Raw genomic sequence first — 27,266 nt, 5'->3', positions numbered from 1 at the left:
GATATGCAATGTGTCTTGAGATTGTGCGGGTATAAAACGGGTATGTTAAAAATGGTTTAGTCGATAAGAAAAAAACAAAAAAATGAAACATTTCAGCGCTGGCTGACCAAAGATGACCGGAAGTGACGAAATGAACGTCGTCAATGAACAAGATTACTGTTTGATAACAAGACAAATCGCAGATGTCCTAATGATTTCCAAATTTAGCATGAAAGCTCAGTTCATTTTTCTCAACATGAATTTTTTTTTTTTTTTTACACAGTGATCACCACTTATCAAGGCCCGGAAGCCACTCAGGGATAAGGGTTATTGCAAGTACATTACGTTAGTGAGGAGATTTGCTGAAATGTTTAGTTAAGGGGTACGTTCATTAGGAATTTGTTAACATTGTACTTGAAGACAACCAAGTTGTAGTCCGGAGGGAAGCAGGCAGACGGAACAGAGTTCCACAGGCGTGCAGTTCTAAGAAAGAAGCTTGGGTTCTAACTATCTAGAAAACAACGTAATAAAAAAAACCCAATATCATGTAAAGAAAATAATATCGGCAATTGACGTATAACTTCGTAGTCGAACAAGATTACCGTTTGACAACAAGACAAATCGCAATCGGCAACTGACTTATAACTTTCAATTGACATTGAGAAGGTAGCAAAGTAAATATTTGTATCTTAGCTCTCACATTCGCGATCCCGCACTTGATTCCTTTTCATCGCATTTAGACACCATACACACACACACACACACACACACACACACACACACACACACACACACACACACATATATATATATATATATATATATATATATATATAAAGCGTATCCAGAAGTAAGGGTCAGGAGGTACTGTTTATATATTTGTATATAGGTACTGTTTGTATATTTGTTTATAGGTACTGTTTGTATATTTGTATATAGGTAGTTTGTATATTTGTATATAGGTACTGTTTGTATATTTAAGTGCTTTAATTAAATCTTGCGTCTGCTTATTTAGTCTTCTATCAAAACTCCTATACCTTTTCATATTCTGTTAACTGCAGTTCGTTTTTGTTAATTGATCTCATTGCCAAACAATTATCAAATTAGTTTTCTCTTTCCTTTTCTCTTTTGTTGCTTGCTGTTTAATTGTGAAGAACTCAACGGTTTAAATCCCCGAATTTAAATGGCGAAAACGAGGCAACAAATCTGTATAACTCTATAAAAAATATAGAGGTAGAGGTGATAAAGAGTAAAACTAAAAATCACCTTAAAATCTATTAATCGTAATATTAGATTGCTAAGAATATTTTTGCATTGTTAACACTCCAACATGTAAATTAGATTCTATTAATCGCAATCTAAAATAAAGTTGGCGCTTAACCTCTAACCTCCCAAAACAAGCCGAACCTATAACCTCACAAAACAAGCTTAATCTCTAACCCCACAAAACAAGATTAATATATAACATCTAAAAACAAGCTTAGCATCTAACGTCAATAAAAAAGCTTAACACCGAACCCCAACAAACAATCTTAAAATCTAACCTAAAAAAAAAACAAGCTTAACACCTAATTTAAGTGAACAAGTTTAAACTCTAACATCAAAATAAAACAAGCTTAACCTCTAATATAAAAAAATTAAACTCTAACATACAAAAAAACAATATTAAACGCTAACATACAAAAAATATTAAACTCTAACATACAAAAAAACAATATTAAACTCTAACATAAAAAACAATATTAAACGCTAACATACAAAAAATATTAAACTCTAACATAAAAAATATTTAACTCTAACATAAAAAAACAATATTAAACGCTAACATACAAAAAAACAATATTAAATTCTAGCATAAAAAACAATATTAAACTCTAACATAAAAAACAATATAAAACTCTAACATACAAAAAAAAAACAATATTAAACGCTAACATACAAAAAAAAATTAAACTCTAACATAAAAAAAAACAATATTAAACTCTAACATAAAAAAACAATATTAAACTCTAACATCAAAATAAAACAAGCTTAACCTCTAACATCAAAAAGCAATATCAAACTCTAACATAAAAAAAAACAATATTAAACTCTAACGTCAAAATAACCTTAAAACAAACGCTTAAACTCTAACCTAAAAAAATAAGCTTTCATCAGCAAAAAAGTTCATTACAATCAACATATTTTTTACCATCCATTTTTATAAAATGTCAACTTGTAAAAGTGCAATCAGAAAATGGTCACGTTACTTGCAGGACTGGTGGGTGGCGAAGAAAAGGTATAATGGCCTGAGATGTGCGTCGGGAAAGTGAGGGTTTGTGGAAGGATACAGAGAAACTATATGTGCTGCTACAAGATGCGTCTGTATAGCTCAAGAAACCAAATCAATTACTATCGAGGATTTTAAAATCCCCAAAGACACGTACTTGGGCTCTAACAAGATCAAAGTGTAGTATCCGTTCTTCAGATGCTACACTTCAATTTCTTGTTCTCTGTTAGAGGAAGAGAATTCCTTCACGACTGAGACAATTTTTATTTTTGTTCCTTTTCTCCACGTTAAAAAACGACCCTGGTGTCTAACTCTGTCCCGTGGGGAGGCATTGTAAATAGGGACATGTACTTGGGCTCTAGTATCTAAAAAAAGGTTTCAACTATACCGTAAGATACATGGTTGATAAGGAGACAGTCCTGGTTCGAGAGAGAAGGGTAATGCGAACGTCTTGTTCCATATTAACACACCCGGGATATTGCCGAATTATCTGAGCAGGAATATTATTATTATTTTCGTGTAGATTGAATTAGATATTGCTTTAAAAAAATGAAATTTAAAGACAAATATGGTTAAATGACGGTTTAGGAATATATCTTGACTAGATTATATAAAGAATAACAAGAAATAATTTAGTTAAATAAAAACAAATGTTTTCAAAAAAGGAATGTGCATTAACAATAACAATGTCTGGATATGTGAGAAAGATGTCGGCTGATAGGATTCTTCGTGGACGTGCAAATAACGTAATCACAAAGAGAAGAACAATAGGAATGGGAAATGAAGTCACAAAAACTATATATTGGTGGATATAGATTGGTTCATTTATTCAATAAGGGATTATTATTATTGAATAAATAAACCAATCTATATCCACCAATATATAGTTTTGTGACTTCATTTCCCATTCCTAATCTTCTCCTATATATATATATATATATATATATATATATATATATATATATATATATATATATATATATATATATATATATATATAAAGTCTAATGAAGGAATGTGGTCATCCAACCAAGCTATAACTCAAGCCGATGCTTCACACGTAGGAATTTTATATGATACCATCCAACATTCTAACCTATATATATATATATATATATATATATATATATATATATATATATATGAATATATATATGTATATATATATATATATATATATATATATATATATATATATATATATATATATAGACTTGTATGTAATATACTGAGTTTTACTGGGTTCGTGTAATTCAGTAAATTTTTATATACCAATAAATTTTAAGTCAAAGAGAGATGACTTAAAAAGTAAGCTACAAATGTATCATATTTCATAATTGACCATTAATATATTAATATACTGTATAAACAAAACCAAGACTTCAAAAAAGGTGTTGATAGCACCAGAAAGTGTATTTCGTTTTAAGTTACAATTGTTTCCATACCAGTTCGACAATTTCAAGCATTATGTCGTTTTAAAATTTTCACAATCAGCATTTCTTCAGACTTCTTGAATAAAAACACTCTTGACAATAGAACATTATTTAAAAAAAATTCCCTTAACGGAAAAGAAGCATTTGGGGCTTTTTTCACGGAGGATGCCTCCAGGGTAAATGTCTTTTCTCATGCTACTTTTCCGTTAAGGGAATTTTCTTTTTCAAACATAATCCAATTTTTTTATCCACACGAGTATATTGTTCTCGTTCTGTCAGCCATGACCGGAGAAAATATTAATCATTATAATATAATTAGTTATTATCACTTCTAGAAGCGATTGATTATTTAACTTCTAGACACGGTCCTTTAAAACTGATCGTTAATCAAAACCTTTATACATTGCGCCAACTGTATATGTGGGCAGTTCCAGTATGAATTTTGGGACACTCAAACCCTCTCTTTAAAGATATGTAACACTCATGTACATATATCTGGGCAAACTTTAGTCCTTGTACCGGAAAAATATCCAGTAAATAAAAAGTTGTTTAGTAAATCGTTATTTTTTGCATTTTTTTTTTTTTTTGCATTTCCATACACCAGACATGGATATAAATATCATTAAAACATCCGCTGAATCATAAGCTTCATTTCGGTACCTTACTTGCCTGGGTGGGTTGTCTGTAGGCTGAGATAAACCGCGTCACATACACACATACACACACATACACACACACACAGTAAATCGAACTTACTAAGGGAGATAATAACTTCCGGTGAATACCGAAAAAATATACAGTAAATAAAACGTTCCATAGTAAATCGTTATTTTTTTTTTGTAATTTTTTTTTTTTTTTTTTTTTTTTTTTTTTGCATTTTCATATACCAAACATGGATATAAATATGGCTGGGTCATAAGCTTTATTTCGTTACCTTACTTGTCTTGGTGGATTGCTTGTAGGCTGAGATAAACCGCGTCACACACACACACACACACACACACACACACACACACACACACACACACACACACAGAGGCAGACAGACATTAGGAAAATTTTTAAGACTATATATACTAGCAAGCCGCCCGACATTACCCGGTCGTAAAATACGCTAAAATATGATATTTTAATTACTGCAGATTTCGTATTCATTATTATATTGTACCCAATACATAGTAATGATTTAAATAATTAAAAAAATGATTCCTTTGCCACCACCGAGAATAAAAACCAAAACGTTTAGCTTACGATTTACTTTTTCCTTTGACGTTAATGCCTGAGCTATGAAGACATGTTTGCTGCAAGTCTAAAGAATTAATACATAAACCAATAACTATTACGTTACACATGCATATTCGTAACGCCGCCGTTCGACCTTGACCTAGAAAATTATATATTTTTATTTTCACACATTCGCACCGATTTTCTCCGTGTTAAAACTCAAATATAAAGTTTCGCATGCGTTCGAATACCTATATATTAAGTTTCATGTCTGTAGATCAAAAAATGACAGAGGAGTTTGGTAGGCAAAATTTTTAAACAAATATATATACGAATACATAAATATATCTAGAAAGAGGTTTGTGCTTTTACGCAAGTATAAATCATGTAGAATATCTGTATGAATATAATTACACGTAATACTTAACTAAAGATGATCATCACATAAGAAAAAAAAAACTAATAGGGAATTAATTAAATGGATGCTTAAAAGAATATGCAAATTAGTTTGATTGTTTGCAGATGAATGCAATTCCATGACCCACATATAAGAAAGTTGTATTTTCTTTTTAAATAAATAGAAAAAGGATTTTTAATATAAATATCAATGCACACAAAAAAAAAATTATAGAAGTATAGAAAGATAGATACAAACACATAATTACTCTTTATTTGATAAATATTCAAAACAGAAGGCGTTAACTATTACGTTACGCATGCATATTTGTAATATTTTCGTTCGACCTTCACCTGGCAAATTCTACCTTTTTAATTTTCACACTTTTGCACAGATTTTCCCAGGCTAAAACGCAAATATAAAGTTTCGCATGGGCTCGAATTCCTTATATATTGAGTTTTATGTCTGTAGACCAAAAACTGACAGAGGAGTTTGGTAGGCATTTTTTAAAAATAGATATATACACGCATACATAAATAAATATATAGAAAGAGGTTTGTGTTTGCAATAAGCTTTTTACGCAAATATTACGCAAGTATAAATTATGTAGAATATCTGCATGAATATAATTACACGTAATAATTAACTAAAGGTGATCATCCCATAAGAAAACCTAAAAAAAATAATAAGGAATTAATTAAAATGAATGTTTAAAAGAATATGCCAATTAACTAGATCTTTTGCAGATGAATGCAATTCCAGAACCCATATATAAGGAAGTTGTACTTTCTTTTTGAATAAATAGAAAAAATCGTCGGACCAAGATAAAAGTGTAGTATCTGTTCTTACGCTACACGTGTTAATTTGTCCTTGTTCAATGGTGAGGAAACCCTCTATACTGAGACAATTATTATTTTTGGTCACTTTTGTGCCCCTTTTGCTGTTCTTTTGGGGAGCTGGTTTTCCCCCACATTAAAACGACTTTGCTCCGACTGTCGTTTGGGCGATCGGGTTTCGATCCTGGCTTGAGGTAGTTGCTTGTCTAGCCGCACTGATGAGCTGTGAAACAACGAAACAGTTCTGTGGATAACTATAATGCTTCCTATCTTCGGTTGAGCATTTGGGAAGCGATATATAAATTACTATTAGCGTATAAAACGATGCTCTTTGTGTAAACAAATTCAGCTTAGGTATTTCGACAACGTCAAAACATTGTTAATTCACTGCCCACATAGCAGCAGCCGTATGGCGCAACAGTTAGAAGCTCCGACTGTCGTTTCGATCCTAGCTTGAGGAAGTTGCTTGTATAGCCGCACTGATGAACTGTGAAACAGCAAAACAGTACTGTATGTTGATGACTATATATATATATATATATATATATATATATATATATATATATATATATATATATATATATATATATATATATATATAGCCAGTAGAGTTTAGTTTCCTAGAAGTACATCCAATGAAACAACATGTGTCTACCAAAGAGTGCTCAATGAGTGAACAGAGCAGGTATATTAAATTTATTTATACAAACATTAATGGCTACATATGTGCATACATGTTTCTGTAATCACCCGCGTTGGTGGACTACGTCTTCAGGCCAAGAGAGTTTTCGACAGTAATTCTTGGCCTGAAGACGTAGTCCCCCAACGCGGGTAATTACAGAAACATGTATGCACATATGTAGCCATTAATGTTTGTACAAATAAATTTAATATATATATATATATATATATATATATATATATATATGAGTACTTTATTTAATCATATAAATTAATATACGAAAGTATAATTTTATGCGTAAACTAAGTATTTACTTCAACAGTGCTCAATACATAGGTAGAGCTAGGTAGTAAGTTGGAAAAATATATATGGCAATTAAGCCACACAGATTGCCATATATATTTTTCTAACTTACTATATATATGTATGTATAAAAAAGTGTAAGCGCCTTTAATACATGACAGTTGGATTGTGTTTACGTTTGATTCGGTCGTCGATTTTATGTGCGAAATAATGTGTGAAATTGTCCACATCATCATCATTTTCTACCGCAGAAGTGTTAATCTTATAGACAAACGTTTTTTTGTAAAAATAAGAACAAGATGTACATCCGTGCTTTTTTTTGTGTCAATCTCATTTAATCGTGCCCATCACCATCATCGTCGTCCTGATCATTGAGTATTTAAGACTTTTAGAATGTTCCTTCATGTGTATTATGTCTACGTATGCATATGCATGTGTATGTATATGCGTATATCTCTGCTTCTAGGTTCTAGGTGTGTGTGTTTGCATGTGTGTTCACATGCGTATGTATGTTGGCATACATCTGTATGTATGCATGTGTTTATTTCCATGTGTGTGTGGGGTGGAGAGGACTCCCGTAAGCCGTGGTGAAGGCAACCCCTCTAGGAGAAGCAAATCTCTGATTTAAAAAAAAACACAAAGCGGGAGACCAGTACCCGCATTAAGCTGGTCTGCAGTTTAACTTGTTACTGACTATCTTGCTCTTGCTTGTTCCTGGATCTCAACATTTTGAACAGAGAGAGAGAGAGAGAGAGAGAGAGAGAGAGAGAGAGAGAGAGAGAGAGAGAGATTTAGCTGTCCTACAAAGCTAAAATTTTGTAACATCATCTTTGTATAGATACTCCCTCAGGCATTTGTCTATAAAAAAGTGATGTGGTGATAAAAAAGCTGTGACTTGTGTAGGCCTGAAATGCTGGATGCATGTAACAATTGATCTGCCATCATTATATGTATTTATGTATATATATATATGTATGTATATGTGTATGTATATTTATATATGTACATGTGTGTGTGTATGTATTTATATCTATGTGTATATGTATGTGTATGTGTGTATATATGTTTGTGTGTGTATGTATATACATTTATATATGTTTGTATGCATGTATGTGTATATATGCATGTATGTTATGTGTTTATGTGTATGTATGCACATATATGTGTATATGTATGTGTATGTATGCATGTGTGTATGTGTATGTAAACTGGTTCCCCCACCAGACTTGTTTGGTGAGGAGGGCAGCTAGTCTTCCTGAAGGATTAAAAACAAGACCTTCCAAAGAGCGAATGAACTCTTTTTCTGGGTCAACGGCCAACTAGCACCGTGTATATTTGTGTGTGTGTATATGTGTATTGGGTTGGCGAGGGCTCCCGTAAGCCGTGGTGAAGGCAACCTTTCTAGGAGAAGCAAATCTCTGATTTAAAAAACCATAAAGCGGGAGACCAGTACCCGCATTAAGCTGGTCTGCAGTTTAATTTGTTGCTGGCTATCTTGCTCTTGCTTGTTGCTGGATCTCAACATTTTGAACCGAGAGAGAGACTTAGCTGTCGTACAAAGCTAAGACTCTGTAACATCATCTTTGTATAGATACTCCCTTAGGCATTTGGGCTCATGGATGTTAAATGTCTGAGGGAGTGGCACTCGTCTGACAAGACGTTGCAATCATCATGTGTATGTATGTATATGTATGTGTATATGTGCATGTATTTGTGTATGTGTATGAATGCATATATATGTATGTATATGTAGGTAAGTGTATGCATATATATGTGCATATGTGTACGTATATGTATGTGTATGTGTAAGTATATGTGTGTATGTATTTGTATGTGTGTGTATATGTGTATGTGTATGTATGTATATGTTTATGTATGTATATGTGTATGTATGCATGTGGGTATGTATATGTATGTGTATTATGCATTGTGTATGTATATAGGTATATATGAGCGTATGTTTATAGATGTGTATGTATTTATGCGTGTATATATTTATATGTATGTATGTCAATGACCGTCTTGTGTATGTTTGCACGTGTGTATGTATGTATAAGTATGTGTGCGTATTATGTATTGTGGATGTATATATGTGTGTGATATGTATGTGTGTATGTGTATATGTGTACATATGCATGTGTGCGTGCGTATATATGTATGTATACTAATGAGCGTCTTCAGTGTCATGTCTGCTTGAGTATGTGAATTCGCCGGGAGGATTAAATGTCATTTTCGGGCTCATAAACTTTCAGTGTCTGAGGGAGTGGCACTCGTCTGACAAGACGTGGCAATCATCACACACACACACACACACACACACACATATATATATATATATATATATTCAGGCAAACATTATTAAAAACAACAGAGATACCTTGCTGGTATATTGAGCTAGTACTGTTCAAATGCATCGTTACTAGCTCAATATACCAGCATTTAACAAATCAACATAGTTGTCCCCCCTCTAATCTTAGAAAGGTCCTCGTGGACAACACAAGGATTTTGCAACGAGAAAGTAATTTTTAAAAAATTTAAAATACTTGAAGCACTATATATAAAAACCCAGCACCCATCTATAAATAGCATTAATTTTGAAAGTAGCAATAATGTGCTGAAATGTTTAGCATAACCAGTATACGACTGGTTCTACTAACATTGCCTTTTATCATCCTAATTTTTAATCGAGTTTTTTATCACTCGTAAATGTATATTTTAATCGACTTTTCATTGACTCTCTTTATCATTCGTAACTATATATTTCACTTCTATTTTGAATATTTTATCTCAACCTGATGATGATTCAAGAAAGAATCGAAAGAGCTCGTGTGAACCATGGAACATTTGTAAATACCTTCCATCTTGAAGTTAAAAAAATCTTAAGAAAGATCGAAAAAAATGAAAAAAAGAATCATTAAGCAAGGTATCTCTGTTGTTTTTAATAATGTTTGCCTGAATGAAGGAATGCTACCTAAATACGCTAATATATATATATATATATATATATATATATATATATGATAAAAAATACTTTCTTCTTAAAACTCCAAGATGGACGCTATTTACTTGCACTAGTCGAACCACGTGACCTCTGTGCTTTATCTCTTAAACTATTTGTGAGTGAGGAGTTATGGGAAATCTGATCCGATGTAAACGTGTTCAGTGTGCTTTTCGGTTTGTTTTTACACGTGCGTAGGTTTGTTCGAGGCTTTTACCGTGTGTTGCGGCTATTGGATTTCATTTTATAACAATCTGTATCTACCCGGTGTTTCCTGGGAGCGAAATAAAATGACTGACCTGTTTACGAAGAAGCAGAAATTAATTTCAGTGATTTAAATTTCTTGGTGAAATTATTTTGTGAGACACAATTTCTTTTAAAAATTTGTTTTTAATGTTAACGGTAATTGATTAATAGTAAAGACCAAATAATAATAACTAGCAGGACCTGTGGAAATTCCACAGAGCATCTTTCATGTGTAATATATTGCTGCTGGGAATTCTGTGGACGTTCAGCATGAATTAAGACACCATCATATTATTGTAGCCCTTTTTTTTATTTAAACTATAAACAAATTTATCTAAGCAAGTCTATATATTAATACAGTAACGTGTAGAACAATAAAAGAAGGCGAGTTATTCATTTTTCCATATTTAATAATGCAAGCATGACCGTTAAAAAGCAATATAAAGTGATTTAAAAAATAAAAAAATAGATGAGTTGAGTTCCATCATCTATAATCGAAAACGAAACCAAAACTTATGAATTCTTGACAAAATTATTTATTACAAGAAATAGAAGGACACCACAATTATTAAACGACAGCCACTCGAAAGAAAAAAGATGTAAACATGACATACAAAGTAACACACGTTATCGTATTAATATATAGATTAACGGAAACACCAGCATCGATCGTCGGTCGGTCTCTCTCTCTCTCTCTCTCTCTCTCTCTCTCCCCTCTCTCTCACACACACACAAACAATAAAAAATGTAAACAAATGAAACAATAATCCCCCTATTACTATAACTGCTGTAGATATGATTACAAAAAATAAAAATACAGGAACGCATCAATTTTTTTCTCTCTCTCTCACACACGCACACACACGCACACACACACACACACACACACACACACACACACACACACACACACACACACACACACACACACACAAGTGAAAATGTAATAGTAGCAATAATATTTTAAATAACGAAAACACCAGCATCAGTTGATCGGTTTCGCTCTCTCTCTGTCTCTTTCTCAGTCTCTGTCTCTTTCTCTCTCTCTCTCTCTCTCTCTCTCTCTCTCTCTCACACACACACTCTCTCTCACAAACAATAAAAAATGTAAACAAATTAAGCAATGAAAAAAATAAAACAAAAAATAAATGTAGATATTATTCCAAAAATAAAACTACATGAACGCATGACCCCCCCACACACAAATGAAAATGTAGTAGTAGCAATAATATTTTAAATAACGAAAACACCAGCATCAGTCGGTCGGTCTCGGCCTCTTTCTCTTTCTCTGTGTGTGTGTGTGTCTCTCTCTCTCTCTCTCTCAAGCAATAACAAATGTAAAAAAGAAAAAAAATAAACAATGAAAATACAAATAACTGCTGTGTATATTATTACAAAATATAGAACTGCAGTGATGCATCAATTTTGTCCCAAATATTTTAAATTAGAAAACTTATAGCGCCCGCCGGCCGAGAGATTTGTGTTATCGTTTTTTACTATGCAATAACTTAAAATAAATTATTTCTTAACAACTTTTGCATTTACCAGAAAGATAAAACCCTAAATTTTATAGAATTAAAAACAAATATAGCGGTGAAAACACGCTAATCGAATGCCGCCTGGAGCGTTCGTAAACGTGTATTCCAGAATTAATGTGTAATCTAGAATTCAATCTCAACCAATGAAATTTGCTAGGAAGCGTGACACACAAAAGAACACACACGCTATCATTTATAATTGATGTAGAAACGTTAAATCTATATATCTATAAAAGTGAGAATGTGTATGCGTGCAAAGGCACTTCTCAACCTATATACTCATCGAAATTTGTTCTACAGATTTGAAGTTTGGTATATATGGTATTCAGACATGTGGGAAATTTTTAATCGGGTTTTATCTGAAAAGAGGCTTAAAAGGGGTCAAAATTGAAAAATTGGTACGTGGGGGTCGTCGGATTTTTTTTCTGTTTGCTAACTGCACGAATTGTTCACATTATGTCAAGAATAAGTAGGTTTGAAGACATCTTTCGGAGATCGTGTTAAGTTGGGCTAATGGTTATCGTAGTTGACTCACTGTCTTTAGGTTTTAGTTTCGATCCTAGCTCCAGTATTCTTTTTTTATTATTTACAAGAAGTGAACTGTTTAGAAAAAACATAATGTTCGTATACACATGCCTCAGTTACGGATTTTTACGTCATTCTTTAAAGGAATGTAACGTTAAGTTTAATACCAGGCAACGCCAGGTACATCTTCTAGTTGTTTTATAATTTTATTACTGTAAAAATATACGGCACTAGTGCATTTTAATTAACCGGAAATATTTTTGTTTTCATTTTCGGAAGAGTTCCACTAGGGGAAAAAGGGAGACAATCCAAATTTTAATGATTTTTTTTTTTATTTAATAAGTTCTACGAAAGTGGACGTAAATGCACTCAACTTTTTGTAAATTTTATTTCTTAAAAAAAAAACAAAAAAAAACTGTTCTCATTGCAAAATTAAAAATAAAGGGAGAGGACGATGGTTGAAGACGGATTAACGACCTGGGTGTCGCAAGTTCGATTGCAGTTTGTTCCACAAAAATCATTTTCACTTAGGATGTTCGAAACCTTTACGTTGCCAGTCCCATAATTACCTGTGTCTTTATGGAAAGAATTCTGTCTAGAAAAATATCAGGGAAACCAATGTTAACAATAGAATCTCCTGATTCATGTGATGATGATTTAAAGAAAATGCTCATATTTCAAGTAATTGCTCAAGTTAATACTTTTTTTAAAAAAATAATTAATTAAGTAATTACTCAAGTTAATAAATTAAAAAAAAATAATTAAGTTAAAAAAATTATACATATCCTTTGTTGTATTACAGAAATTTAACTTTTAAAACAAAACATTCATAATAATAAGAAAATAATAACCCTTATCCTCGAGTGGCCTCTGGACCTTGATAAGTGGTGACTCCTATGTAAAAAAAAAGAAAAAATGTATAAAATTCTGAGGATGAAATCTATCGCCGAAATATCAATCTGGTAGAATCTGCAAAGGTCAACACTTTCAACTTTGACCTTTTGGCAGCCAAATTTTCGCCCGAAAACTGATTAAAAAGCTTGCTGCATGTCTAAATATCCGTTATGTATAAATTTCAAATGTTTAAATCCAAAATTGGCTGAGTAGTTTGCTAGATACCGCAAGGGTAAAATCTTTTGATCTTTGACCCCTTCGCAGCTCAAATTTTCGATCCAAACTGATTAAAAAGCTTGTCCTATCTGGGAATACCCTTTATGTAAAATTTCAAATGTTTATACCAGAAATTGGCTGAGTAATTTGGTAGAGACTGCAGAGGTCAAATGTTTTTTTTTTTTAAAGTTGATCCCAATTTTGACCCCTTAACATTTATTGTTTTGGGCTCAAATCAATTTAAAAGTTTGATCCATGTCCAAATAACCTACATTTAAAATTTTAAGTGTTTAGACCCAAAATCAGCGGAGGAGTTTCGTAGAGTTTTGAAAGGTCAAATCCTTGAACTTCAACCTCTTGACAGCACAATTTCTGGCCGAAAACGGATTAAAAAGATTTTCTCAAATCTCAATACTCCTTATGTCAAATCTCGAGTCTGTGGACTGAAAATTGACAGCGTAGTTTGGTAGGGAAATGCACGCACACACACACACACACACACACACACACACACACACACACACACACACACACACACACACACACAATTTCATTTTTATAGATATATAGATTTATAAGAATCTGGCAAACTCTTAAACTGACATAAGACGTATTTAATACTTAATCGTGATCAGTATCAACGTTGTTTAACTTGCAAGAACCTGCGTTTCAACTAGTGATAGGACGATTCCAATATTTTTTTTTCTGATTCCGATACAATTACCGATTCCGATTCTTTACAAATCTCTAATTATTTAACTGTAAGATTTTTATTTTCCCCGATTTTCGTAAAAACACACGTTAAATTTATTTTCTAAAAGTCAAAATACTCTTGTAGAAGATGATCTATCGATTTTAGCTTTACTGGTATTTCAAAATCAATAAATATTTATTTTTTATCAATATGACTAAAAATGGAAGATTTTACCTTAAACAAAATCAAATAAAAACGACAATTAAAAGAATCGTTTTGGCATCGGAAAATAGGTATCAATTTATCCGATTCCGATACCCCCAAATCTTCTGATTTTTCCGATTCCCGATTCCGATTAATCGTTCCAACACTAGTTTCAACAGGATCCAGCGGTAAAATTTATTCGTAAGGAGATACATCAAAAAATATACTCATCTAATCAAACCTGGTCCTTTGATATGTTAACTATTTTCGTAAAGTCTGAATCTCGAGAGAAAACAACAAACAAGAAAGGGTCTATTTATAATAAATAGGTACTCAAGGGACAATCTGACTTGGGGCGCTTTGTGGGGGACTATCTACGAGTCATGCTGGTTGGCTTTACAGCAAAGGGCGGCATCATTTATTGGTTGGGGAGGGGGAAATAAATAAAACATACAAAAGATGCTATCAATTATCGCTATCTCCTCTGGGCTTGTAACTATGTACAGCAACAAACACGGGCGTAGATAACACACACACACACACACACACACACACACACACACACACACACACACACACACACACACACACACACACACACATGTATATGCATATGTATGTGTATATATAATATACAGGGTGGCCAAAAAGTCACGCACCAATGTTAATTAAAAAAGTAAAAAAATTAAAAAAGTAAAAAAATTTAAAAAAATTTAAAAAATTAAAGAAGTTAAAAAATTAAAAAAGTTAAAAAATTAAAGAAGTTAAAAAATTAAAAAAGTTAAAAAATTAAAGAAGTTAAAAAATTTAAAAAGTTAAAAAATTAAAGAATTAAAAAATAAAAAAAGTTAAAAAATTAAAAAGTTAAAAAATTAAAAAAAGTTAAAAAATTAAAAAAGTTAAAAATTAAAAAAGTTAAAAAATTAAAGAAGTTAAAAAATAAACAAATTAAAAAATTAAAAAAAGTTAAAAAATTAAAAAAGTTAAAAAATAAAAAAAGTTAAGAAATTTAAAAATGTTAAAAATTAAAAAATTAAATAATTAAAAAATTAAAAAAGTTAAAAAATTAAAAAAGTTAAAAAATTAAAAAAGTTAAAAAATTAAAAAAGTTAAGAAATTTAAAAATGTTAAAAAATTAAAAATGTTAAAAAATTAAAAAAGTTAAAACATTAAAAAAAGTTAAAAAATTAAAAAAGTTAAAAAATTAAAAAAGTTAAAAAATTAAAAAAAAGTTAAAAAATTAAAAAAAGTTATAGTAGTAACATTTATTCAAATTCAATATTTAATAAAAAATAAATATTAACATTGGTGCGTGACTTTGTAGCTACCCTGTATATATATTTATATGTATGCGTATGTATATATATACAGGTCTGTATATGTATATGTAGACACACACACACACACAAACACACACACACACATATATATATATATATATATATATATATATATATATATATATACACACACAGGGTGACCCCCCCCCCCAAAAAAAAAAAAAATTGGGCCCCAACTCTAATTAGGTCCCGTTTCTTAGTGTTTTGTCCGAATGAAATGAAACTTTGGTCATAACTAGTTTATTATATTCAAAACATCACATCAAAACACTAGGGTCTTTGGCCTTTTTTTCTCCGTTCTACAACATATGTTCTAGATAGCCTCCATTTAGCATTTTTTGGGCACCCTATATATATATATATATATATATTCAGTGTAGCTTAATCGCCATATACATTTTATGACTCACTAACTAGCTCTACCTACGTATTGAGCACTTTTGAAGTAAATACTTAAAGCTTACGCATAAATCTATACTTTCGTATAATAATTATTTATGTGAGTAAATTAAGTAGTTATATATATATATATATATATATATATATATATATATATATATATATATATATATATATATATAGGCGGCACCACTTATCAAAGCCCACAGGCCACTCGGGGATCAGGGTTAAAGAGTGTTAATGGGACAATATCAATATCAAACTTAAGTCAAGGATTAAAAATCCAGAAGAAAAGATATGGAGACCATAAGTATTTTCAAGACGAAATGATGATAAGATTAAACGCTTCCATAGGAATTAACCGGAATTATACTGTTCACAAAAACATTCAAATTAAAATGCAAAATGTTTGTAATAATCCAAAAATGTGTGTAATCTAGGTTTGTTGAAAAATCCGTTTGTAAGCCGTCGAGGAATAAAGATTATTACGAATCGTCAAAGTTTTATTTCAATTATGGATAATTTAGCCAACGTAACAACTCCCATAGCGGATTTTATAGTTATAATTATTAATAGAAAATTTGATTTTAAAAAAAGAAACAACGGAAACAAATTACAACGGAAATAAATTACAACGGAAAAACGGAATAAAAAGAATTAATGTAAAATATAATTTGCAGTCTTACATTTGTTCTTCTATAAGAAGCTCTATTTTCTGTCTGTGTTGTATTGAGCTTTTTTTTATTTAGTATATAAATATTAATAATTATATTCACTTCAAGTTTGGCTTATAAACTTAATTTTTACTTCTTTATATATATATATATATATATATATATATATATATATATATATATATATATATATATATATGTGTGTGTGTGTGTGTGTGTGTGTGTGTGTGTGTGTGTGTGGCAAAATACAGACCAAGTAACATGATGATTAAAAAAATAAAAAATGAAAATAAAGGTTAGCTAACCAGGTTTCGTTCCTCGCTCAAAAGAGCTAAATCGAGGAAAATACGATTAAAAAAAAAAAAAAATAGTCATGAATATGGCATGGGAGAAAAAAAAAAAAAAAAGAAACAAAAACGAAAAATAAGCGGGGGAAAATTACATAGAAACTAAATTAGGTCCTAAAAGATTTATTTTTGCTTGCAAAGAGAAGATCTCAAAGGCTTAATAAAAATAGTTTCTAGAATTTTTAGATGAAAGATTTTTCATCTAAAAGTTTTTTTGGACTCTGCCTAAGAATGAGAGACTGGTAGTAGATGCTCCGGCCCAGATGTGGCAACAATACTCCATCCATGAGATGCTTTTTAGTGTCAGTAATTTTCTACCATGGTAGAGGGAGCCCACCGCATTTGCAGCAGCTTTGGCAATGTCTTCCGTGTATTTGTCCTAATTCACGTTGCGCGTGGGCCCTCAATAGGATGTTAGTTATCATGGCAGTCGTTTGTTGAGAAGCTTTTTTTTGTAATTGTTAGGAAAGAAGCTTACTCTTAGCAGTATTAAATGTTACTATCAGTTTACGGCCCCATTCTATCACAACAATTTGAAACGGGAAATGGGCAAAGCTCTCAAAGAGTAGTGTTTGGCACTGGGCCGATTACCATTAATAGGAATCCACCTGCACAGACCGATTAAAAAAAGAAAAAGAAGAAGACTTTCTTCAGGTGCCAGAATAATATGTGGGTGAAACTTAATGAAAGAAACGTTCACGTTGCCACGGAGCAACAGAATTCGAGATTACATGCATTAAAAAAAACAGTTTGGTAAAGAGATATTCTTTTATTGAAATCGCTCAAGACAAGGCATGAAGCTATTTGATGTAAGAAACTAAAAGAAAATACAACTTCAAGGCAAAAAAAAAACAAAAGAAAAAAAAACAATACGTGTTAAATGAATCCCCATCGACGAAATGTTGCATCCCTCTGCCTGTTCTACAAGTACTTTAACGGCGAATGCTCCAACAAACTGCAAGCACTTGTGCCCCCTCGACGTAAATACCCCCGACAAACTCGACAAGCAGCTAAATCCCACCTCTTCACAGTAGAGATCCCTAGATGTAAGAGAGCCTTGTACTCCAGTAGTTTCTTCTCCAGAACAGCTAGACTTTGGAATTCCCTTCCGGGTCCCTGCTTCCCCGACTGTACTGACATGCAGAAGTTCAAGTGCAACGTGAACCGACATCTTGCTGCCCAACTCCCCACATAGTACCCCTGTAGCTTATGTCCCTGATAGTAGCCTCCTACAACAAAGTGACAATGTACCTTGTTTGGGGTGAAAATGTAAAAAAACAAAAACAGATTCCGACCCAGAAAACAATAATTCTTCCTCCCTAGTAAGAAACACGTCTTATATAAAAAAAACATTGCTCATGGAATGTGAGGACAAAAGGACAAAAATAAAAGAAGCAAGAGTTACGAGGTTAATGAAAGTAAAACAAAGTCTAAATAAATTTCAGTCTATGTTTGTTTCAGTAGAAAAAACCCAACAGTCTTTGATTTATTGCTATTTCATTATATGAGGGACATTTTGGTGATCATCTCATAAGTAATAGTTATGATCCCGAATAGGTTTTACACTCACTGTCGTAATACTCATTAACCCGTCTCCGAAATAAATGCATACTCATGAAATCATTTATAAAAGTTGTAAGACGATCATATTTGGCACAAATAAACTTTAGACTACGCATGGCTTGGCCACCAAGTTTTCATCATAAATTTTCAACAGTTTTCGTTTTGTTGCCGTTCGATGATAAGCACCTCTTGATACTAGAGTTGCAGAGTCAAAAAGTAAAAAAGTCCGGTTCCAAATCCTAGGGTTCCCTAAATTCAGTCTCCGACTCCAAGAATTCCATAAATATCCGATCCAGCGATTTATTTTAACGATTTCCAATATCGATTTTGATTCGCCACGGCCCCGAATTTGACTCCATAATCCTCATTGATACGACGCGGGAAATTGTCAATAACTTTGACATACTCCTCTCTCAGCATCACCCTTGTTTTATCTTTTTTTTCAGTTGAGGAAAAGAATTATTTTTGAGATAACTCCTCAGATCAAAATCCAGGTGGCGGGGTTAAGGTCCGGTGAGTATGAAGCCCAATCAATATCACACCTCCAACTGATGAGACGATCACCGAAGTGTGAAGTCAGAAAAAATACGCATTGCAGTAAAAAAAAAAAAAAAAAAAAATAATAATGAAAAAAAGAATCAATTATTTCAGCGGATGGAATCCATTCATATCATTGACTATTTATACAAAAAAAAAGGTCGTTTTCCCTTATATTAATGCTTACACATAAACTCACACGGATAACTATTTATCATTCAACGATGCATTCAACAGTGGCGTTTATTCTGCATTTTATATGGTAAGAAATTAGAGTTTTATCAATTTCAATGTGGCGACACAGATTCTTTGCATAACATCATTTTAACCTTACCACCAACCCTAACCCAATACATGTCAGGAACCCTAACCCTAACCTAACCCAGTACATGTCAAGAACGGAATCATAAAAGTAGGTGAAGTATGTGCACACACATTGCGCAGATTGGCAGGGTTATATTGTGAAAACCTGATTAGACCCGCCCTTTCTTCTTCTCTGGACTCTCTCTCACTGACGTGATGTTGCTAGTCTCGGTCTTTTCTGTAAACGCTTTTATGAAATGTGTTCTTTTGTAACGTAGATGTTACGTCGCAAATGGACAAACAAATAAAGTAAATAACTAAAATAAAATCCGGTCATTTTTCTTTCTTTTTTAACAACAAAAATTTATTACCGTTAGTTTTGGCATCACTTAAAAATGTCTCTCGCTGCCGCGTTTCTCCTTCTTTTGACTGCATGCCGGTCAAAGCCGTCCCAGTCTTGCCCTCGCTTTTACACGTACATTTTCTGCGACGCCCACTTTGTTTTCTGTAACCTCACGCAGACCATAGCCAGCCATTTCTTACCTGCGTCTTTACACGTCCATTTTCCGCAACGCCCATCTATAATATAAATCTCACCCGTCTGTTTAAATGTATGTATGTATGCATGTTTGTTTGTTTGGTTGTTTGTATGTCCGCCTAAAACATTCGATAGAGGCGACAGATTTTCACAAGATCGATATCATTTTGAAGCTCGACGTCTCAAATTACAAATATTGAAAAATTGGCCAAAAACATTAATTCTTCTACAAGGAGGGGTCGATATTTTGCAAGCCACTTTTGCAAGTCATCGTATCGATTGGATTGACTTTGTCTAATTTTAACATCCCGAGCTTCCGGTCGCGTCATAGAGTAGCAGTAAGACGTCAGATTTTCTTTCACTTTCTTTTCCGCCTTCACGTCACCGGTTCGAGCCTGTTTGCCTACTACAATTTTTTTTTTTTTGCTCAACACACACCTAAAAAAAAAAAAAAAAAAAAAAAAAACGCCGGGCACCCAGACTATTAAAAAAAATATAAGCTAAATTGGTATCATGACATCCCGGGCAGAGTCGTGTATGGAAAGCTAGTATGTTATATAAAGAAATGTTAGGAATGTAACAGTTAAAGTTATCGTCTTATTATCTTTCGTTGTAGATGGTTGCTTCAGTTAGTAACAGTTAAAAAACAGGTGAGCGAGAGAAGGTTATACTGACTTGGTAGACACACACACACACACACACACACACACACGCGTGCGCACACGCACACACACACACACACACACACACACACACACACACTCATGTAGGGTGGGGTTAACCACGGCTATGATAGATGCTTTAGGTGAATAGCAGCTCAGATATTTCAGGTAGATGTTCTGCTCGGGGAAATGGGTTGGAAGATACGACCGGGAGGAGGCTGAGGGGTGGGGTGACGAGATGAAGCCAAAATAGAACAGTGCTGTCGAAAGTAAGCAATCTAGCACCCGTCTGAAGTTAGTAGGTAAATCACGTAACCTTTCATCATCATCATCATCATCATCATCATCATCATCATCATCATCATCATCATCATCATCAACGACACTACCATCATCAGCATCAACGACACTACCATCATCAGCATCATCATCAACGACACCACCATCATCATCATCATGTCGTCGTCGTCATCATCATCAGCATCATCACAACCATCATCACAATCATCATCATCATCATCATCATGACGACAACCACTTTCATCATCATACCACCACAGCCATCATTATCACCATCATAATCACCATCACAACGACCATCATCATCATCATCATCATCATCATCATCATCATCATCATCATGACTTTTACACTCACTAGGACAATGTTATCTAACAAGCTCACTTATTGTGGGAGGTCATATAGGTGATCTTCTTGACGTATGACCAAACAAAATAGTCCAGCAGGTTTAGGTCGGGGGAGGGGGTGTGCGCCAATCAAAGAAAGGTACAAAGTTGTATTACTCCTTCTGAAGCCAAGCCTGGGTCTCTTTGAACTTGTGCACCGGCGCTGAGTCCTGCTGCCACACCCAGGGCCTGCCAGCAGCCATCTGGTTGCACTAGGGGATCACACCACTCATCAGCACATCTACATACACTTTGGTGTTGACTTTCAAGCTGACTTCTAAGATGTGATGTGACATGATGCGACCCTCACTTGAAACTATACCAAAGGCCATAACAGTCACCAGAAATTCGTTTTTATCACCCTGAACACGCCCCTGTAATTCATGGCAATCAATGCATTTTGAGGGTGCTGGCAATGGTCCTGTTGTTATAATTTGGATCGGTAGAGATCATGAGTTATACAACGGTGCATCTCCGATCTTGCTGGTTGAACATTGTGTCACTTCCAGACATGATAGACGGTTTCTATCGCTCTTGGGATTTGCACACAACTGACTAACTAGTAGATGGTTCTCTCCAAAAAAAGAAAACCTGTTTTCATCAAGTGGAAATGGAATCATTTATGTAGGGTGATAATTTTATCGTTCAACTCTGTATATATATATATATATATATATATATATATATATATATATATATATATATATATATATACTTGTTTATTGTTATATAAACATGCTCACATCCCGCTGCTACAAACAGCCACTTGTTTCAATCAAACAACAGATATCATCAGGCAGCGACTTGACTATTCAAAAGTTCAATGAATAATGGATTTTTATTTTAGGTAGGAACTCTTTAGAAGTTGGAGTTAAAAAACTTAAAAAACAGGACTTTAATTAAATAAAAAAGTAAAAAGGGAGAGGCAATTTAAATAAAGTAAAAAGATTACAATGGGGAGAGAGTGATTGAGAAGAAAAAAGGAATAGAGACAGAAATAGAGAAAGAAAATATAGAGAAAACAAAATAGAGAGAAAAAGAAGAGAGAAAATATATATATATATATATATATACACACACACATACACACACATATACACATATATATATATATACATATACATATATATACATACATACATATATACATACATATATATATATATATATATATACACATATACATATATATGATATGGAGAAGAAAAGAAAAAAGAAATAAAGGGTTATAATAAAGATAATAAGAACTAGAAGGAAAAGGAAAGAATAATGACATCTAGTTAAATAGAGAAAGAGAGAAAGTAAGAATTTGACAGTATATAGAAAAAGAAAAAGAAAAAGAAAAAATCTGCGTGTCAACCAATTTAAGAACAATTATACAATTCAGTAATGAAACATATTATTACAAATACAAACAGAAGATACAATCCAAGCGTCAGAAATTACTTTTTTATTTAATTAAAGTCCTGTGTTTTAAGTTTTTTAACTTATAAACATGCTCACATCCCGCTGCTACAAATAGCCACTTGTTTCAATCAAACAACAGATATCATCAGGCAGCGACTTGACTTTTCAAAAGTTCAATGATTATTCATATTTGTAGCAGTGGGATGTGAGCATGTTTATATAACTATAAACGAATATATATATATATATATATATATATATATATATATATTCGTTTATATATATATATATATGAATGAGGTGAATTAAAATTATGTAAATCGAGGTTCACAAACAATTATTGTTCACTAGCGGGTAGAGGGAACGCCCGGCTTCCTTATCATAAAATACGCTTAAATATATTTTAATTCATCTGCGCAGCAACCTATCCTGCCTTGATAGAGTTCAAAACCGGCTTCGAAATCTAGTAGGTTATGCCCTTTTCTCTTTTCTGCGACCTCTTTCACACAGAAGAAATGTCACACGTCTGTCTCTGCAATATCGCTATTTTCATGGTAAGTGCTCGTCTGAACTCTAATCTTGTGTCCCCTCTTGCCAAACTTTCGCAAAAAAAAAAACACTCGACTAGATACAGCAACTATATATAGTTTTCCCCGCCCTCTGTTTGTGTTTAAATAAATGTAAACACAGATTACATGAACGAAGCTTGTAAAATTCAAAAGTCTAGCTGTTCCGGAGAATAAACTACTGGAGTGAAAAGCTTGTTAATAAATAAAAAGATTAAAGGAATCGTTTTTGGCATAGGAAAATAGGTGCACATTTTTTCCGATTCTGATGTCGATTCAGAATATACGTCCCAACACTAATAAGCCTGACGAATTCTCACGAGAATGAAACGTGGAATATTCTGTGTAGCTTAATTGTCATATATATTGTTATAACTTACCATATATATATATATATATATATATATATATATATATATATATATATATATATATATATATATATATATGAGGATTATATACACGATATATCATTAAATGAATTGTGTACAAAAGAAAAAAACATTAAACACAAGAAGAAATCATCACCAACGTAAGCTTCACCGGTTTCGTTCAGATTAAATTAATCCTGTATTTACTATGTTTTTCATTTGGTCCCTATTCACGCACAATACATATATAAATAATTTTCCGGAAGGTTGGAGATTATATCGGCCGAACCGTTGTGAATATAACAAGCAAGATGAATAGCTTGGTCCGAATAATTTAAATTGCTCATCTTAATTTTTTTTTGACACATTTTAGCCATCTTTCCTCGTTTCCCTCTTATTTTTGTTTTCATAAAACAGAGCCATTATTAAGCTATAAAATCTCACGACTCCCCTAACTCGTCTCGGCATCACGTGTATGATTACGTCACAGATTTTCCGATTGTTTGATTGACATTTCGTTTCGTGTTTTTCATTCGCGATCTTTTGTTCGTTATTATTGTGAAGCGATTTATTTGAAGAGAGAGAAAAAAAAAAAGTTTTTCTACGTTTAGTATCTGCTTTGCATTTCATGTGTGAGAGCGCCTTCGCTTAGGATTGAAACCGCCGACTTACCTTTTTGTTGGGACTGTCGTCATTGTTGGCAATGGCCTTTGCTAGCGAGCCTTGGAGTTCAGACACCTAAAAAAAGAAACAGAAGGGAAAAATTAAAACAAAAATGACTCAAATATTTCCAATGAGAAAATCCAAAAAATATATGACAAATATAAACGCACTTTATTATTTTTTTTTTATATCTTTTTTTTCTCTCATTCATCTATAATATAAAGGACAACAATCTGTTTAAATGTATGTATGTATGTGTGTATGTGTGTATGTTTGGGGTAGAGAGGGCTCCTGTAAGCCGTGGTGAAGGCAACCTTTCTAGGAGAAGCAAATCTCTGATTTAAAAAACCATAAAGCGGAAGACCAGTACCCGCATTAAGCTGGTCTGCAGTTTAATTTGTTGCTGGCTATCTTGCTCTTGCTTGTTGCTGGATCTCAACATTTTGAACCGAGAGAGAGACTTAGCTGTCGTACAAAGCTAAGACTCTGTAACATCATATTTGTATAGATACTCCCTCAGACATTTGGGCTCATGGATTTTAAATGTCTGAGGGAGTGGCACTCGTCTGACAAGACGTCGCAATCATCATCATCATGTGTGTATGTATGTATGTCTCGCATGGTCATGTCATGTCATATGCTACTGGTACCATGTAACCCCGTACTACCTGCCTCATGGTCGGGTCACTGGCTACTAAACTGGTTGCCCCACCAGACTTGTTTGGTGAGGAGGGTGGCTAGTCTCCCTGAAGGATTAAAAACAAGACCTTCCAAAGGGCGAATGAACCCTTTTTCGGGGTCAACGGCCAACTAGCACCGTGTATATTTGTGTGTATGTATATATGTGTTGGGGTGGAGAGGGCTCTCGTAAGTCGTGGTGAAGGCGACCTTGTTAGGAGAAGCAAATCTCTGATTAAAAAAACTATAAAGCGGGAGACCAGTATGCGCATTAAGCTGGTCTGCAGTTTAATTTGTTGCTGGCTATCTTGCTCTTGCTTGTTGCTGGATCTCAACATTTTAAACCGAGAGAGAGACTTAGCTGTCGTACAAAGCTAAGACTCTGTAACATCATCTTTGTATAGATACTCCCTCAGGTATTTGGGCTCATGGACTAAGTGTTTGAGGGAGTGGCACTCGTCTGACAAGACGTTGCAATCATCATGTCTCGCAAAAACTTTCGGCAAAGGCGACAGATTTCCACGAGATCGGAAGTTCGAAAAATACCGAAAAATTGGCCCAAAACATTAATTGCTTCACCCTCAACTGGCCACTTTTCTACAGGGAGGGGTCGCTTTTTTCGCCGATATTTTCGCTGGGTTTAAGGCTGCCTACCACTTTTTTTTTTGCGCAACACACATTTACAAACACCCGGGCAACGCCGGGCACCCAGCCTAGTATATATATATATATATATATATATATATATATATATATATATATATATATATATATATATATATATATATATATTTCCCCCAGGTGTCTTGTTACTTGTAACCGGCTGTCCGAAATATTCTCATGAATGTGTAGCGACATATAAATTTTTATATAAAAAAATTGCTTATATAGTGTCATATAAATATTAAGTAAAAATACATCTTGACCCTCTTCGGTATTAAATACTCTTGTATTATCCTTCGCAAAAATTCATTGGTTGGTTCAACTTTGGAAAATATTAACGTAGAATAATATATATATATATATATATATATATATATATATATATATATATGAAATAAAATGGATATGGACCTGGATACTCAACGTTTCGCCCGATTTATGCGGGCTTCTTCAAGAGGGATGCTCTTGAAGAAGCCCTCATAAATCGGGCGAAACGTTGAGTATCCAGGTCCTGCCACCTCCATTTTATTTCATATCGTCGGATTTAATCCAGCTCAACAATCATATATATATATATATATATATATATATATATATATATATATATATATATATATATATATATATATATATATATATATATATATATATCTATATATATCCCCCAAACCTCTGGTTTTGAGGGAGGGGGAGGGGAACTAAAACTTGCTAATATGATTTCAAATGATCTTAAATAACAGCAAGAGGAGACTTGATTCGAAACTTTTTAGATTATTCTTAATGTTTTCACTGGTCGGCATGTTTGTTTTCACGCGCGGGCATTCAAGTTTAGATTTTGGTGAAATAAAACTATGTTAAATAAATTCTATATTTCAATTGATACATTTAACATGCATTTACTTCGATGTACGAAACTAACAATTGAAATATAGAAATAATTTAACACGTATTTATTTCACCAAATCTAAAATTGAATGCCCGCGCCTGAAAACAAACATGCCGACCAGTGAAAACAATAGGAATACATTGGATAATAAACGTCTTAACCCTTAGATTAAGTAATTTTTTTTTTTTATATAAGAGGGGTGTAATGCGTTGAAAAAACTTGAAAAAAGACGAAAAGAAAAAAAATACTGGGAAGAAGTGTGCATTGCATCGGTCCAACCTAGTTTATATATATATATATATATATATATATGCGGGTGGGGTGGGGTGGGTGGGGTTAACAGTCTTACAAATATCCGGAAATAATAATCTTCTCTATCTCTTCTCTTCTCTTCTCTTCTATTCTATATAAATAAAATGAACTCATTTTTTCTCGTCTGATTTTGACCTTAATAGGATTAAAAATCAAGATATTTCATGCAAATATAATATGCACAAACGGCAGAACAATATCTGAGGTGTGTTATAGGCTTATTATTTCTCAAA

General features: G+C 33.0%; 1 protein-coding gene across 3 annotated transcripts in view; it reads right to left on the bottom strand.

Moving 5' to 3' along the window:
• LOC145243581 (uncharacterized) overlaps positions 1-27,266 on the bottom strand; it is a 465,876-nt gene that overhangs the window by 366,114 nt on the left and 72,496 nt on the right. For all 3 annotated transcript variants that reach the window (XM_080106561.1, XM_080106562.1, XM_080106563.1), the window contains exon 2: positions 24,504-24,569. In XM_080106561.1, coding sequence (XP_079962687.1) covers positions 24,504-24,569 — 66 coding nt within the window. The remainder of the gene's footprint in view (positions 1-24,503; positions 24,570-27,266) is intronic.

The sequence above is a fragment of the Euprymna scolopes genome, chromosome 22, assembly GCF_053919585.1.
Source record: "Euprymna scolopes isolate OS-2025 chromosome 22, ASM5391958v1, whole genome shotgun sequence".
NCBI classification, from domain to species: Eukaryota; Metazoa; Mollusca; class Cephalopoda; order Sepiida; family Sepiolidae; genus Euprymna; species Euprymna scolopes.
Note: the sequence above shows the minus strand (reverse complement) of the source record. Positions and strands in the feature narration are given on the sequence as shown.